Genomic DNA, 12,225 nt, shown 5'->3' with positions numbered 1-12,225 from the left:
GAACCTTGTTGATGGCAGGCAAGTGCTCTGCCACTAGGAAAGGCCCGTTTCCTCCAAGTCTTTTTGGACTGTTTGTTTTGTTTTCTATTCAGAGACAAGGTGCCCTGGCTACTCTCAGTTGTGATAAAACCCTGATCAAAACCCAGCTGGAGGAAGGAAGGGTTTATCTGGCTTATAAGCCCCAATCACAGCTCACCATTGAGGGAACACAGGCAGGAGTGGAGTAGGAGCCGTGGAGGAAGACTGCTTACTGGCTTGCTCCCCATGTGGTCTGCTTTCTTATACAACCCCCCAGGACCATCTTCCCAGGGCGGCGTCACCCACAGTGGGCTGCGTCACCCACAGTGGGCTGCACCCTCCCACATCCCAGCTGTGAACCAAGAAAAATGCCCCACAGACATGCCCATAGGCCAATACAATAGAGGCAGTTCTTCAACTGAGGTCTCTTCCCAGGTGACTTTAGTATGAGTTAAATAGACAAGACAGGGCTGGAGAGATGGCTCAGAGGTTAAGAGCACTGTCTACTCTTCCAAGGGTCCCAAGTTCAATTCCCAGCAACCATATGGTGGCTCACAACCATCTGTAATGAGATCTAGTACCTTCTTGTGGTGGTGAGGGGAGGCAGGCATACATGTGGGCAGAATACTATATAAATAATTAATAAATAAATCTTTTAAAAAATAAATAAATAGACAAGACAAAACAAGACAAGACAAAACAAACTACAACCATCACCACCACTACCACCACCACCACAACAAAAAACAACAAAAAACAAAACAAAAAGACAAACAAACAAACCACCCCAAACTAAAAAAACAAAACAAAACAAAACAAAACAAAAAAACCCCAAACAAACCAGAATACAGGGTCACCCTATCTAGTTCAGAATGACTTTGACTGAAGCTCTTCCTGCCGCCATCTTTCCAAGGCTTTCACCATAGGCCCCAGCTCTCCCGGGCATGTATGGCTGTGCGCCACTTAAGTGCCTAGTGCCCATGGAGGCCAGAAGGGGGCGTTGGATCCCCTGAAATGGGAGTTACAGATGGTTGTGGGCTGCCATGTGGGTGCTGGGAACTGAACCTGCGTCTTCTAGAAGAGCAGCGGGTGCTTCCAACTGCCAAGCCATCTCTCCAGCCCTTTCCCAGGGCCTTAATGTGAGGTCTGAAGAAGGGAGGACAATTTTTTTCCTGTTCCTACTTCCTCCTACTATGAAGGAATCCACTTTCCATTTCAGAAGGAAATGGAGCTCTTTGGCTCAGTTTCTGAACTTCGGTTTTGGCGGGGAAAGTATAGTTTATCTCTCCAACCTCTTTCACCTTGCTGATTCCTACCAGTCTTGCACACGGCTGAGAGGATTTCTGCTTTTCTCCCTCTTCCTGCTGCCTTCTCACCTCCTACCCACTGGAGGCCAGAGCTGCCCCCTTACTCACAGCAAAGAGGGAGACCCAGAGGGGAGGGGAGAGTGGGGAGGTAAGGGGCACAGGGTGGTATCCCCCTCGCTGAGGGTCCTGTTATGCCTGAGGCCTCTGGAGCTCCACTGTGCTAAGGTGAGTGTCACTTACGCACGCGTCTCCTCCTTCCAGGGCATTGTTTTGCCTCAGATTCTCACTGGCGTCGCAGCTAACCTTGTCAACGTCCTCGCCAACTACCTGTTTCTCTATCAGCTGCATCTCGGGGTGATGTGAGTCGGGCTTCCTTCTTGTGTGACGGGAGGGTGGCGGCACTGCATTAGGCTTTTCCAGGGAAAGAGAGGGCAGGTTAGCTGGTGTGCGTATGACCTACTTCGCGCCTTCTGGAAAGTGCTGTTGGAGTGAATGGGGACACTGCCCTAAACAGCGAGGGGTACATGGCTCCCCAACTCACTGGGCCAGGGTGGAGAGGATGGAGCACAGTATCCACCCACAGCCACTGGTCTTTCCAGGGGTTCGGCGCTGGCCAACACCATCTCCCAGTTTGCCCTGGCCATTCTCCTCTTCATCTACATCCTCTGGAGAAGACTCCACCAGGCCACCTGGGGAGGTAAAGCTTGCCTTTTGCCTGGGCTGCGCCTTTTGCCGGAAGGCCAGACATGTTGGAAACCCATCTGTTGCACCTGCAGGGTGGTCCTGGGAGTGTCTGCAGGACTGGGCCTCCTTCCTGCGACTGGCTATCCCGAGCATGCTTATGCTATGCATGGAGTGGTGGGCCTATGAGATCGGCAGCTTCCTGAGCGGTATGTGGGCAGATGGTTGACTGGGGGGAGCTGCCTGGTGGGGACCGTCTGGCTGGGGCAGGGCATCAGCTGTCTGTCTTTACCAGGTATCCTTGGCATGGTAGAGCTGGGAGCCCAGTCCATCACCTATGAAGTGGCTCTCATCATATATATGGTAAGTGCTCAGGCTCCTGCCGTGTGGCCATGCAAGGAGATGGTTGCTGGACGTAAAATGTTACCCTGGAGCTGGGACTGGTGATATGGATATGTAGTTTCAGGGGCTCAGAGAGTGAATCAAGAAAGTCACAAGTTCAGCTGGGAGTGGTGGCGCACGCCTTTAATCCCGGCACTTGGGAGGCAGAGGCAGGCAGATCGTTGTGAGTTCGAAGCCAGCCTGGTCTACAAAGCAAGTCCAGGACAGCCAAGGCTACACAGAGAGACCCTGTCTCGAAAAACCAAAATAAATAAATAAAAATAAATAAATGAATAAATAAATAAATAAAAATTTAAAAAGTGGGCCTAGCTCAGTAGTGCAGTGTTTGCCTACTACTCATTGGTCCTGAGTTCAGTCCCTGCCCACCTTCCCCATAAAGTCATCTTAGAACCTGTAAGTGGAAGACGGGGTGCAGAAACCCTAAAAGACCAGCTAATTCTGTCTCTGACCCAGGTCAGACCTAAAGTAGTTGACTCTGTTTTCATTCTGTCGGAAGCTTTTCCTTTGCCCCAGTGCCATGCCCTGGTGGACGGAGTGTTATGGAATGGAGATCCGGTCACCAAGGCCAGTTAGGTGCTGGTTCCACCTCTGAACACACTGTGCCTGCCGTGTATCGGTTATCTCCTGGGCAGATCCTCAGAAGAGTGGGAAGCAGGGACCTGGGCAGATGTGTGCACACCATGCTCAGAGAGGCGGTCCTGGATGCAGTGTGGAGGCGACGCCCGAGAGTCTCTGCCCATCAGTGGAGGGATGGGCGGACCAAGGATGGAGCATTTGTACAGTAGATGTTGCTCACTTTTGAAAGTGAAGGCGATCCTGACACGCTAGAAAATACGTTGTTAGAGGCTTTCCTGTCACTTCGTCTTTACAGAAAGTGTCAACTGGAAGTTCTGAAGGGATTTCTTTTACGGCATGTGCCTCTTCAGACAGAAAGCTAAAGGAGGCTCATCCCCAGTGTCCTGCAATATATTTATCACAGACTATATATATTATAGATATATAATTATTATATATATATATTAATATAATATATATTAATGGAGAGAAAGGAGCATTTATAGTATAGAGAAAGACCCAGCCAGTTGAAATTCTACCCTCCATTGTTTATATTTGAAATATACAGGGCATGGGCCTGGAGAGATGGCTCAGCGGTTAAGAGCACTATCTGCTCTTCCAGAAGTCTTGAGTTCAATCCCCAGCAACCACATGGTGGCTCACAACCATCTATACTGGCATCTGGTGCCCTCTTCTGGCCTGCAGGGGTACATGCAGCTAGAGCACTCATATACATAAAATAAACAAATATTAAAAATATATGTACAGGGCATATCTACCTCCCTTGGTTTTTGTTTATTTGCCCCCTTGTTTTTTTTTCTTGGCGGTGTTGGGGATCCATGCTCTCCCTCTACTCCTTGGAGGCATGTGCTTTTATTTTTCCTCCCTGTGCGAGACATTTTTAATCTGCACTCCATGTTTTTATCCATCTCATATTTTGGTAAATGTGGTGAAGCACATTTATCAATGCTTGAAGTCCGTGAGCCCATTATCTTTAAGCTAGTCTCCTACTGCCTAGAACTTACGCATATGCATTTTGCATATCTTGTCCTCTGCCATCTACTGGCTCAGTAGAGCACGTGGCCATCTCTCTCCAGTGAAAAGAAGGACATAAGCCTTCTCCACAGATGTACCAGCTGCTAGCAGCATCCTGTTTACTGGCTCCCTGTCTGCCACTACTCATTCTAATTATATTCTCGGTAACTTTCCCCCTTGGCATAAAGGAGACATGTCTTGTTAATCATTAATGTCCTTTAATTGGGACCAGAACCTTGGCCTTCCTTTGTCCCTCTTGACTATGACACTTGCCATCAAAGCGTTATCGCTATTTTACTGTAAGTACATCCTGACTCTCCACCAATGGAGAGAATTCTGTAAGAAATGATGTGTCCTTTTCAGGACACCATACCAGGGGAGACACATAATGTGGACATTAACCAGGAGTACACAGTCAAATTGTTGCCGACAGCTTCCTCCATGTCACATTCCTGGCCCTCCCTCTATGGAGAAACTGTTTGTTGGAAAATCTTCCTGTCACTGTGGTGACCTTGAAGGTGGGAAGCTAATTTTCCATTTCTTCTACGTTTCTTAATCTGGGTATTAGATTTTCTTTAACCATCATCTTAGTTATCCTGACCTGTAAAGCAACATTCATGATCAAATAAGTGGATTAATCTTTTAAAGAATTATTAGTGACTCGAGTGGTAAATGTACAGATATTAATGGGAAATCGTTTATTGAATAGTCACTGCTCAGGAGGCCACATGAGCTCTGTAACATCTCCACTCCAAGAGTTTTTGTACAGACAGAATGAAATATCAGAGCTTAAGTAATTGGCACAGTGTCACATGGGTAATAAGTATAGACGTGTCAGAAAGTGGATCTGGGCCGTCTGGCTTTAGAACCCCTGCTGTGAGCTACAAGGCAATGCCTCCTCCTGGTACTTTCTTTAGTAACTTTTCTGCTTTGATAACTGGATCTCTCTCTTTCAGAACAGACACCAGAGTGGACACTGGTCAGCCCATCCTGCATACTGGTCCCCTATATCCCAGAGGACAAATGTGATTGCATAGGGGCCTCCCTCCTGTGGCAGAGGTTGGAAACCTTGTAGAAAAGCCTAATTTGCTCTGAGAATCCTAACTTGGAGAAATAGGTTCTTCATTGGCCAGGAGTAGGCCCAAGAGATGCTGCAAAGTGTCTTCAGAGCCCACAGGAGCACGCTTTGCCAGTGAGGCGTGAACCACAGGCTGATTCTGTCTGTGGCGTCTCAGTGTACTTTTTCCAGTGTGCTTTCTTTCATTTTAGATCCCTGCAGGCTTCAGTGTGGCGGCCAATGTCCGGGTGGGAAACGCGCTGGGTGCAGGAAACATTGACCAGGCCAAGAAGTCCTCGGCAGTTTCCTTGCTAGCCACAGGTGCCTAGACCCTCTGTCCAAGGTTCCTGGTGCACGCGGGCTGTGCATGGGGCAATCTGCCTCCCCACTTTCTGTGACCTCCCTGTTCACTGTGCCGTTTCCTCTGACCCTTTACCTCCAGAGCTCTTTGCTGTGACCTTCTGTGTCCTGCTGCTAAGCTGCAAGGATCTTGTGGGCTACGTTTTCACCACAGACCGGTGAGTGCTGCGATTTTCTTGGCATGTGGGATCTGGGACAAAGAACTAGACGGGGTAGATAGCGTCACAGTGACCCCGGAATGGCTGCGTCTTGGAGAGGTGTTTTGAGTTACTTGCGAGATCAGAAGAAACCTCACTGATATCACCTGAGGAGAAGCTGGTTACTGAGATAGAAAAATCCAATTTATAATCTAAATCTCAAGCTAGTGGGAATTGGTGGCAACAACATGTTTCAGACAGACATGGTGGTTATGAATTTTTAAAAATTGCTTTAATTACATTGTGTGTATGTGTGTGTGTGTGTGTGTGTGTGAGAGAGAGAGAGAGAGAGAGAGAGAGAGAGAGAGAGAGAGAGAGAGAGAGAGAGAGACGTGGAAGTCAGAGAACACCTTGCAGGAGCATCTCTCTCCTTTTATCATGTAGGTTCTGAGGATTGAACCCAGGTCATCAGGCTTGAGCCGTCTGCCCAGCCCTTGTGGATTTTGTTTTATTTTGTTCTAAGTCTTTTATACCATTGGTTACATTTGCAGACAGTCTGCATTGGTGGTTTAGTGGTAGAATGAGAGCCTGCCACATTTGCGGGTTGGTTGGACAGCCTGTGTTCCTACTTAAAAAAAAAAAAAAAGCTTCAAAAATCCGACACTATTTGAGCACCGACATACTATAAACAAGAGATACGTTAGTCAGTCCAGGATTAACAGTGTTAGCACTGGTACGGCTCTGGGGAGTGGCTCCGAGCTCCCAAAAGCTGTAGGGTGGCAACCAAGAGAGCTGCTCTTGGCCAGGTCTGAGCGATGTCACAGCCATGCACGCCTCCAGAGCTGCCCCTCCATGGCTCAAAATCTGTTGTGGGGACAATCAGGTCCTCATCTGAAGCGTGGAGTCTTGGAGGCTAAGGCAAGAACAAGTCCCCTCCCTCCAGTTGCAGGTGGAACCCTGGAGGCTAGCTCAGCTGAGCTCCCTGCCAAGGAGGCCTCATGTCCCGGGGGTGTCTGTTTCAGGTGAGTCCTGAAAGCAGTTGTCTCTTCCTGCCGCCGCCGAACTCCAATGGCCCCTGTACTCGGAAGCCCAAATGTATGGGGTACCATGGGGTACCGGCTGGGACTGGTTGAATGTTTGTATAAAAAATAGGGTCAATAGCTGGGCAGTGGTGGCGCATGCCTTTAATCCCAGAACTTGAGAGGCAGAGGCAGGTGGATCTTCGTGAGTTCGAGGCCAGCCAGAGAAACCTTGTCTTAAAAAAAAAAAAGAGTCAACAATAGGAATAATTGAAAAAGAGTAGTCAAACCTGGAGAGGAAGGGAGGAACCCTGAACCCATTAGAGTTCACAGTCAGGGGTGCAGCTCTGTCTCCACAGATACTTGTTAAACTATTTAAGCCCAGAGTTTCCTGAAGGACCTCCTGACACCTCCCTTCTTATTCAGCCTGGATTTTTTTTTTCTCCCTCTGCAGCAGCTGCTGCACCAAACAGTTTTCAACATTCAGCTTTCAGGCTTGAACCTGCTGAATAAAGACTGTTGGGTGATTGCTAGAAAGCTCAGGTGGGGGCATGTACCCCCAATAATGTGGGCAACAGATACCAGGTTTGTGGTCCCAGGGACTGGATTAGGGTGCACACCCCTGTGACAAGAGTCACCTTGCTGCCTCAGATCGGCCAAACTGCTGGGCTTTTAGACTTTTAGAGTATGTTTCTCACACAGATGAAAATTAAAAGTCTCATCAGTGAGCTGTCTTAGAGTCTTAGAAGTTGAGGCATTGAACTGATGGCTGAAGAGAACCACCCCGCCAAAAAAATCCACTGTGTGCTCTGCAGGGCTGTTGTCTTCCTCAGGGAGGCTAGCTTGCATGTTCGCATTGTATAGAAATGCTGTAGAGACACTTCGTACTTGAAATAGCTTTATTAGCAACCACAAATTGCAAATTGGCTTTTCTTTCATGGATTCAAAGACATGGGCCAGACACAGCTGCCTCAGTTTCCTTGCACTGCTTCTCTTTTGATGGTAGGTTGACAATTCCTCAGACAATCTTTTTTTTTTTTTTTTTTTTTTAAAGATTATTTATTTATTTTGTGTCTGAGTGCTATCTATCTGCATGTACACTTGCAGGCCAGAAGAGGGCACCAGATCTCATTATAGATGGCTGTGAGCCACCATGTGGTTGCTGGGAATTGAACTCAGAACCACTGGAAGAGTAGACAGTGCTCTTATCCGTTGAGCCATCTCTCCAGCCCTTCTCAGACAATCTTTTATAGATTTCTCACTTCAGGCTGGGTGAGGAGGTCATCCATAAATAGTTCCCATGCCTTTCTTTCTCAAAGGATGGATATGGAATCAGATTGGGGGTCAGGGAATGCTCAGAGGTATGCGAGACTTTGTGGAGGGGTTTCAGGTTGGAGTGGGCCTTGTGCCCCAGGCTAGCCTGGAGACCTGGAAGCCCAGTGGTCAAAGAGGAGCTGGCCCTGCGCTGCCCACTTAGGGGCTGTGAGAGTAGACAGGCGGAAGCTGGAGCCCCGCAGGGTGTAAAGCCTCTGCAGACAGAACTGGAACAATCCGCCCAGCTGCTGGAGAAGGGGGTCATGCTACCCTGTAGTAGGGCCAGTGAGGGGTCACCCCAGGGAGCCTCTTTGGAGTGGCTTTCAGCCAGATGACCTCAGCTCAGTGTCAAGAACTAGGGTGAGGCCTTGCCCCCTGCTGGAGGAAGCCAACCAGAAGCCTTGCGGGGGATACACAAAGGCGAGACCCTGGTGCAGACCCACGAGAAAGAGCAAAGTAATGAGAAGAAACCAGAGAGCTTCGTGTTCCAGCAGTTCTCAAAGCTCACCTCATAGCAGACCAGTTCAGGGTGACTGCTCCCAGTGAGAGGCGTTCCAGGCTACCCAGTCCCCTTCCTGTGTGTCCTGTACAATTTCTTCTGTTCAGTCTTTTCTAGGGTAAATTTTGCAACAGATAGACAGACAGACACGCAGGCAGGCAGGCAGGCACGCACACACACACACACACACCCCAATCAAACATGATCATTTTAACATTTTATTTAATTTTAATTTATGTGCATTGGTGTGAGAGTGTCAGATCTTGGAGTTACAGACAGTTGTGAGTTGCCATGTGGATGCTGGGAATTGAACCTGGGTCCTTTGGAAGAGCAGGCAGCGCTCTTAACCACTGAGTTATCTCTCCAGCCCCATTTTCAAAAAGAGTAGTTCTCACACTCTCTCTTTGTAAGAAAAATGAAAAGACAGAAGAACAAAGCTAGGCGTAGTCAACGTGCCTATAATTCCCACATTCAGGAGACTGAGGCAGGAGGAGAACAGCTTTGAGGTAGCCTGGGCTACACAGTAAGGCCCTGTGTCAATAAAACGAACAAAACAAGGGCAACAGAGACAGAAGGAGGAGGAAGAGGAGGAGGAGGAGGAGAGAGAGAAGAGAAGAAGAGAGAGAGAAGAGGAGAAGAAGAAGAGAGAAGAAGAAGAAGAAGAAGAGAAGAAGAAGAAGAAGAAGAAGAAGAAGAAGAAGAAGAAGAAGAAGAAGAAGAAGAAGAAGAAGAAATTCTCTAGGAAAATTACCCCGGAGAAGACTGAAGATCGAAATAAAGGGAAATTTGTTTTTTAAAAAATGCCAAAAGAATGCTGATTCCAGAAGATTCCAAGGGAAAAAACATTGTCAACCTTTAAAATATCGGTAATTCTAATTATGTTTAATTTCTCAAAGCACAGAAGAGGAAACCCTTGCATTTCTTATGAAGCAAATGTGTCCAGATAGTGCCCAAATCTGACAGTTCATGCACACATAAAGAAAATCAGACTATTCTCAGTCACCTAAATTGATTAAAAAACCCAGAACAGCACTGGGCTTTCAGTTCAGTGCCTCATACACTTGAAGCTCTGGGTTTGACTGTCAGTATTGAAAACATGTGTTACTTATTTATTTGAAAGGCCCAGTGGGCCTTTATTTGTGTGGCTCAGTGGGAGAGCATGTATTTAGTGTGTGCAGTATTTGCTTTGCTTTGCTTCAGTCTATGAAATTGCCACATACACCCTGACCCCCAAAACAGGAAAGAAAGAAAAAAAGAAATTAAATCTCAATATGAAATGTCCATAGACAGGCTTGTGCAGCGCTGCACTGAAAGTGCATCTCACTGGACTGGAAGGGAGAGTGTCATCTGTAGGCAGAACAAGCCCGAGTGAGCGCCACGGAGGAGGGCACGTGAGAGGCGTAAGGGGGTTTTCCTCACATCCCTGTGTATTTGCTGTTATCTTCATAAACGTCAGACAAAAACAGGAGTGGCAAGAGTTGTTGCCTGTGGGGACAGGGTGGCCAAGTGTTGTCCCGAGAGGCGGTGCTCATCAGACTCGCTTTGTAGTCCAGGCTGGCCTTGAACTCACAGTAATCTGCCTGCCTCTGCCTCCGGAGTGCTGTGATTAAAGGCTTGTGCCACCATGCCCAGCAGAACTCATCTTAACAAACAACTGTATGCCTCTGCTGCTTGGAGGGAAGAAAGACCCCACGATACACTCTTTATTCATTCATTCTGCAAATGTCTAGTGCCAGACTGTTTTTTCCCCCCAAATCAGTGCCCCTGTGGGTGTTTCTCCTGGTAGCACTTTTCTTCTTTCCCTTTACCCATAGGCATTAAAACACAAATCTGTAGCATTAAGAATTGAGCCCACCAGGCAGTGGTGGCTCACGCCTTTAATCCTAGCACTTGGGAGGCAGAGGCAGGTGGATCTCTGTGAGTTCGAAGCCAGCCTGGTCTACAAAGAGAGTCCAGGACAGCCAAGGCTACACAGAGAAACCCTGTCTCAAAAACCAGACAAACAAACAAACAAACAAAGAGTTGAGCCCATTTCTAGGAGTGAGAACTCTGAAATACATTTGGGAAGATCTGGGAAGACCTTTTTATTGTTTGATGGTGCCATGACCAAACACGGGGCCTTGTGCACACTGGACAGCTGAGCCGCACTCCACACAGAGAGCACGTGAGTGCTCACTCTGTATTGGATTATCCAGACAGCTCCAAGATCTGCCTCAGGAATCAGGTTAAAGGGAGGGATGGCCTTGTGATCTAAGCTTTGTCTTGGGTGGGCAGATGGGTGCTAAATCATTTCATTGGTTTTTATTGACTAAATGGATTGCGTGTTTTTCTCCCCTAGAAGCTATGAAATATATTAGAAAATTTGGACTCTGATTCATGCCACGCAGTGTAGGCTTGTCCTGACTTGAGCTGCTGGCTGGTGGGAATACACTAGGGCAGCTGGTTACCTGAGGCGGAAGTGGGGCTCCTCGCCTCTTGTTTCTCTTTTATGCCTGTGGGCGTTTGCCTGCATGTGTGTTTGTGTGCCACGTGAATGTCTGGAGCCCGTGGAAGCCAGAAAGGGGCTTGGGCCCACTGGAACTGGGAGCGAGGAATAAAACCTCAATCCTCTGCAAGAACAAGTGCCCCTAACCACTGAGCTATCTCCTCAGCCCTTCCTTTCTCTCTAATCACCACGTGCGTTGTATTCCTGACAGGGACATCGTGGCCTTGGTGGCTCAAGTGATCCCCATTTATGCTGTGTCCCACCTCTTTGAAGCTCTCGCCGTGAGTACCGAGCCTGACTTCCCCAGACACTTCCGTGGTCTGTGTAAGCTATGTCTCCTGATTCTGATAAGTTTCAAGTGGGAAGAGAATGGGCAGAGTGGTCCTATTGATTTCTTTCAGGGCTGCTTTCAGTGTCTGGGGGGTGGGGCGGGGGTGGTCTTTGGAGGCACCGGCTGTCTTCACACTGATGGACGTTACCTGCCCACAGTGTACCTGTGGTGGTATTCTGAGGGGCACTGGAAACCAGAAGGTTGGAGCCATCGTCAACGCTGTCGGGTATTACGTGATTGGACTCCCCATCGGGATTGCACTGATGTTCGCCGCCAAGCTGGGAGTGGTCGGTAAGCCTGACGCTAGGAAGAAGGCCTTCTGTACCGTGTCAGAGAGTGAGTGTGTAGGTAGTGGGTGAAAAGTGACCGTGAGCCCAGAGCTGCCTGGTCACTCCCCTCCTGCCCACGTGACAGCGCGGGAACAGAGTAAAGGGTCCTTTCTAGTCTCCTCATTCTGAGTCAGCTGGTCCTTAGTTGCAGAACTTAACGGCTGGTACCCTCTGAAGCACCTGGAAACATCTTGTATCTCTATGTAAGATGTTGCTCTTTCTCTTTAACGAGGGCTGGGAGGCCCCTAGCATGGCACTGCAGTACCAAGGCCTTCCTCCTCAGGGATCTTGAGGTGTTTGGGGTGAGGTGGGGAAGCCCTAGGATAGGATGCGAAGGGCTGGACACAGAGCTCCCTAGAACAGCACCTTGTGCTCTCAGCACAGAGGGCGGGGCTGGTGGTGGCCTCTTTGTCACCTTTCCCTCTTCTTCTTCAGCCTTTGCTCCTTACTTGTCTTCATCTATATATCTCTCATGTCTCTGCAGAGGGACACGTGGGAGAAATGCAGAGCGAAGGAGGGTGGGGCAGCCTCCTCCGTATGACCTTGCTGTGCTTGGAGCAAAAAACTGAACCCAGAACACTCTGGAATTACCAGAGCTCATCTTTTTTTTTTTTAGTAGGGAAATAGATAATTGTCCAGCTTTGGTTTCTAAAATAATAATTGAGAACACATTGGCAATGAATAAGTGGTTATGTT

The 12,225-nt window shown here is 48.3% G+C and overlaps 1 protein-coding gene across 1 annotated transcript in view; it reads left to right on the top strand.

The window, feature by feature from the left end:
* Slc47a1 (solute carrier family 47 member 1) overlaps positions 1-12,225 on the top strand; it is a 35,089-nt gene that overhangs the window by 13,996 nt on the left and 8,868 nt on the right. Inside the window, exons 7-14 of the mRNA XM_051167698.1 lie at positions 1,587-1,684; positions 1,925-2,022; positions 2,102-2,215; positions 2,302-2,369; positions 5,268-5,376; positions 5,498-5,573; positions 11,081-11,150; positions 11,359-11,491. Coding sequence (XP_051023655.1) covers positions 1,587-1,684; positions 1,925-2,022; positions 2,102-2,215; positions 2,302-2,369; positions 5,268-5,376; positions 5,498-5,573; positions 11,081-11,150; positions 11,359-11,491 — 766 coding nt within the window. The remainder of the gene's footprint in view (positions 1-1,586; positions 1,685-1,924; positions 2,023-2,101; positions 2,216-2,301; positions 2,370-5,267; positions 5,377-5,497; positions 5,574-11,080; positions 11,151-11,358; positions 11,492-12,225) is intronic.

Source organism: Acomys russatus, chromosome 25 (genome assembly GCF_903995435.1).
Source record: "Acomys russatus chromosome 25, mAcoRus1.1, whole genome shotgun sequence".
Lineage (NCBI taxonomy): Eukaryota > Metazoa > Chordata > Mammalia > Rodentia > Muridae > Acomys > Acomys russatus.
The sequence above is the reverse complement of the archived record's forward strand: the minus strand, read 5'-3'. Positions and strand labels throughout refer to the sequence as shown.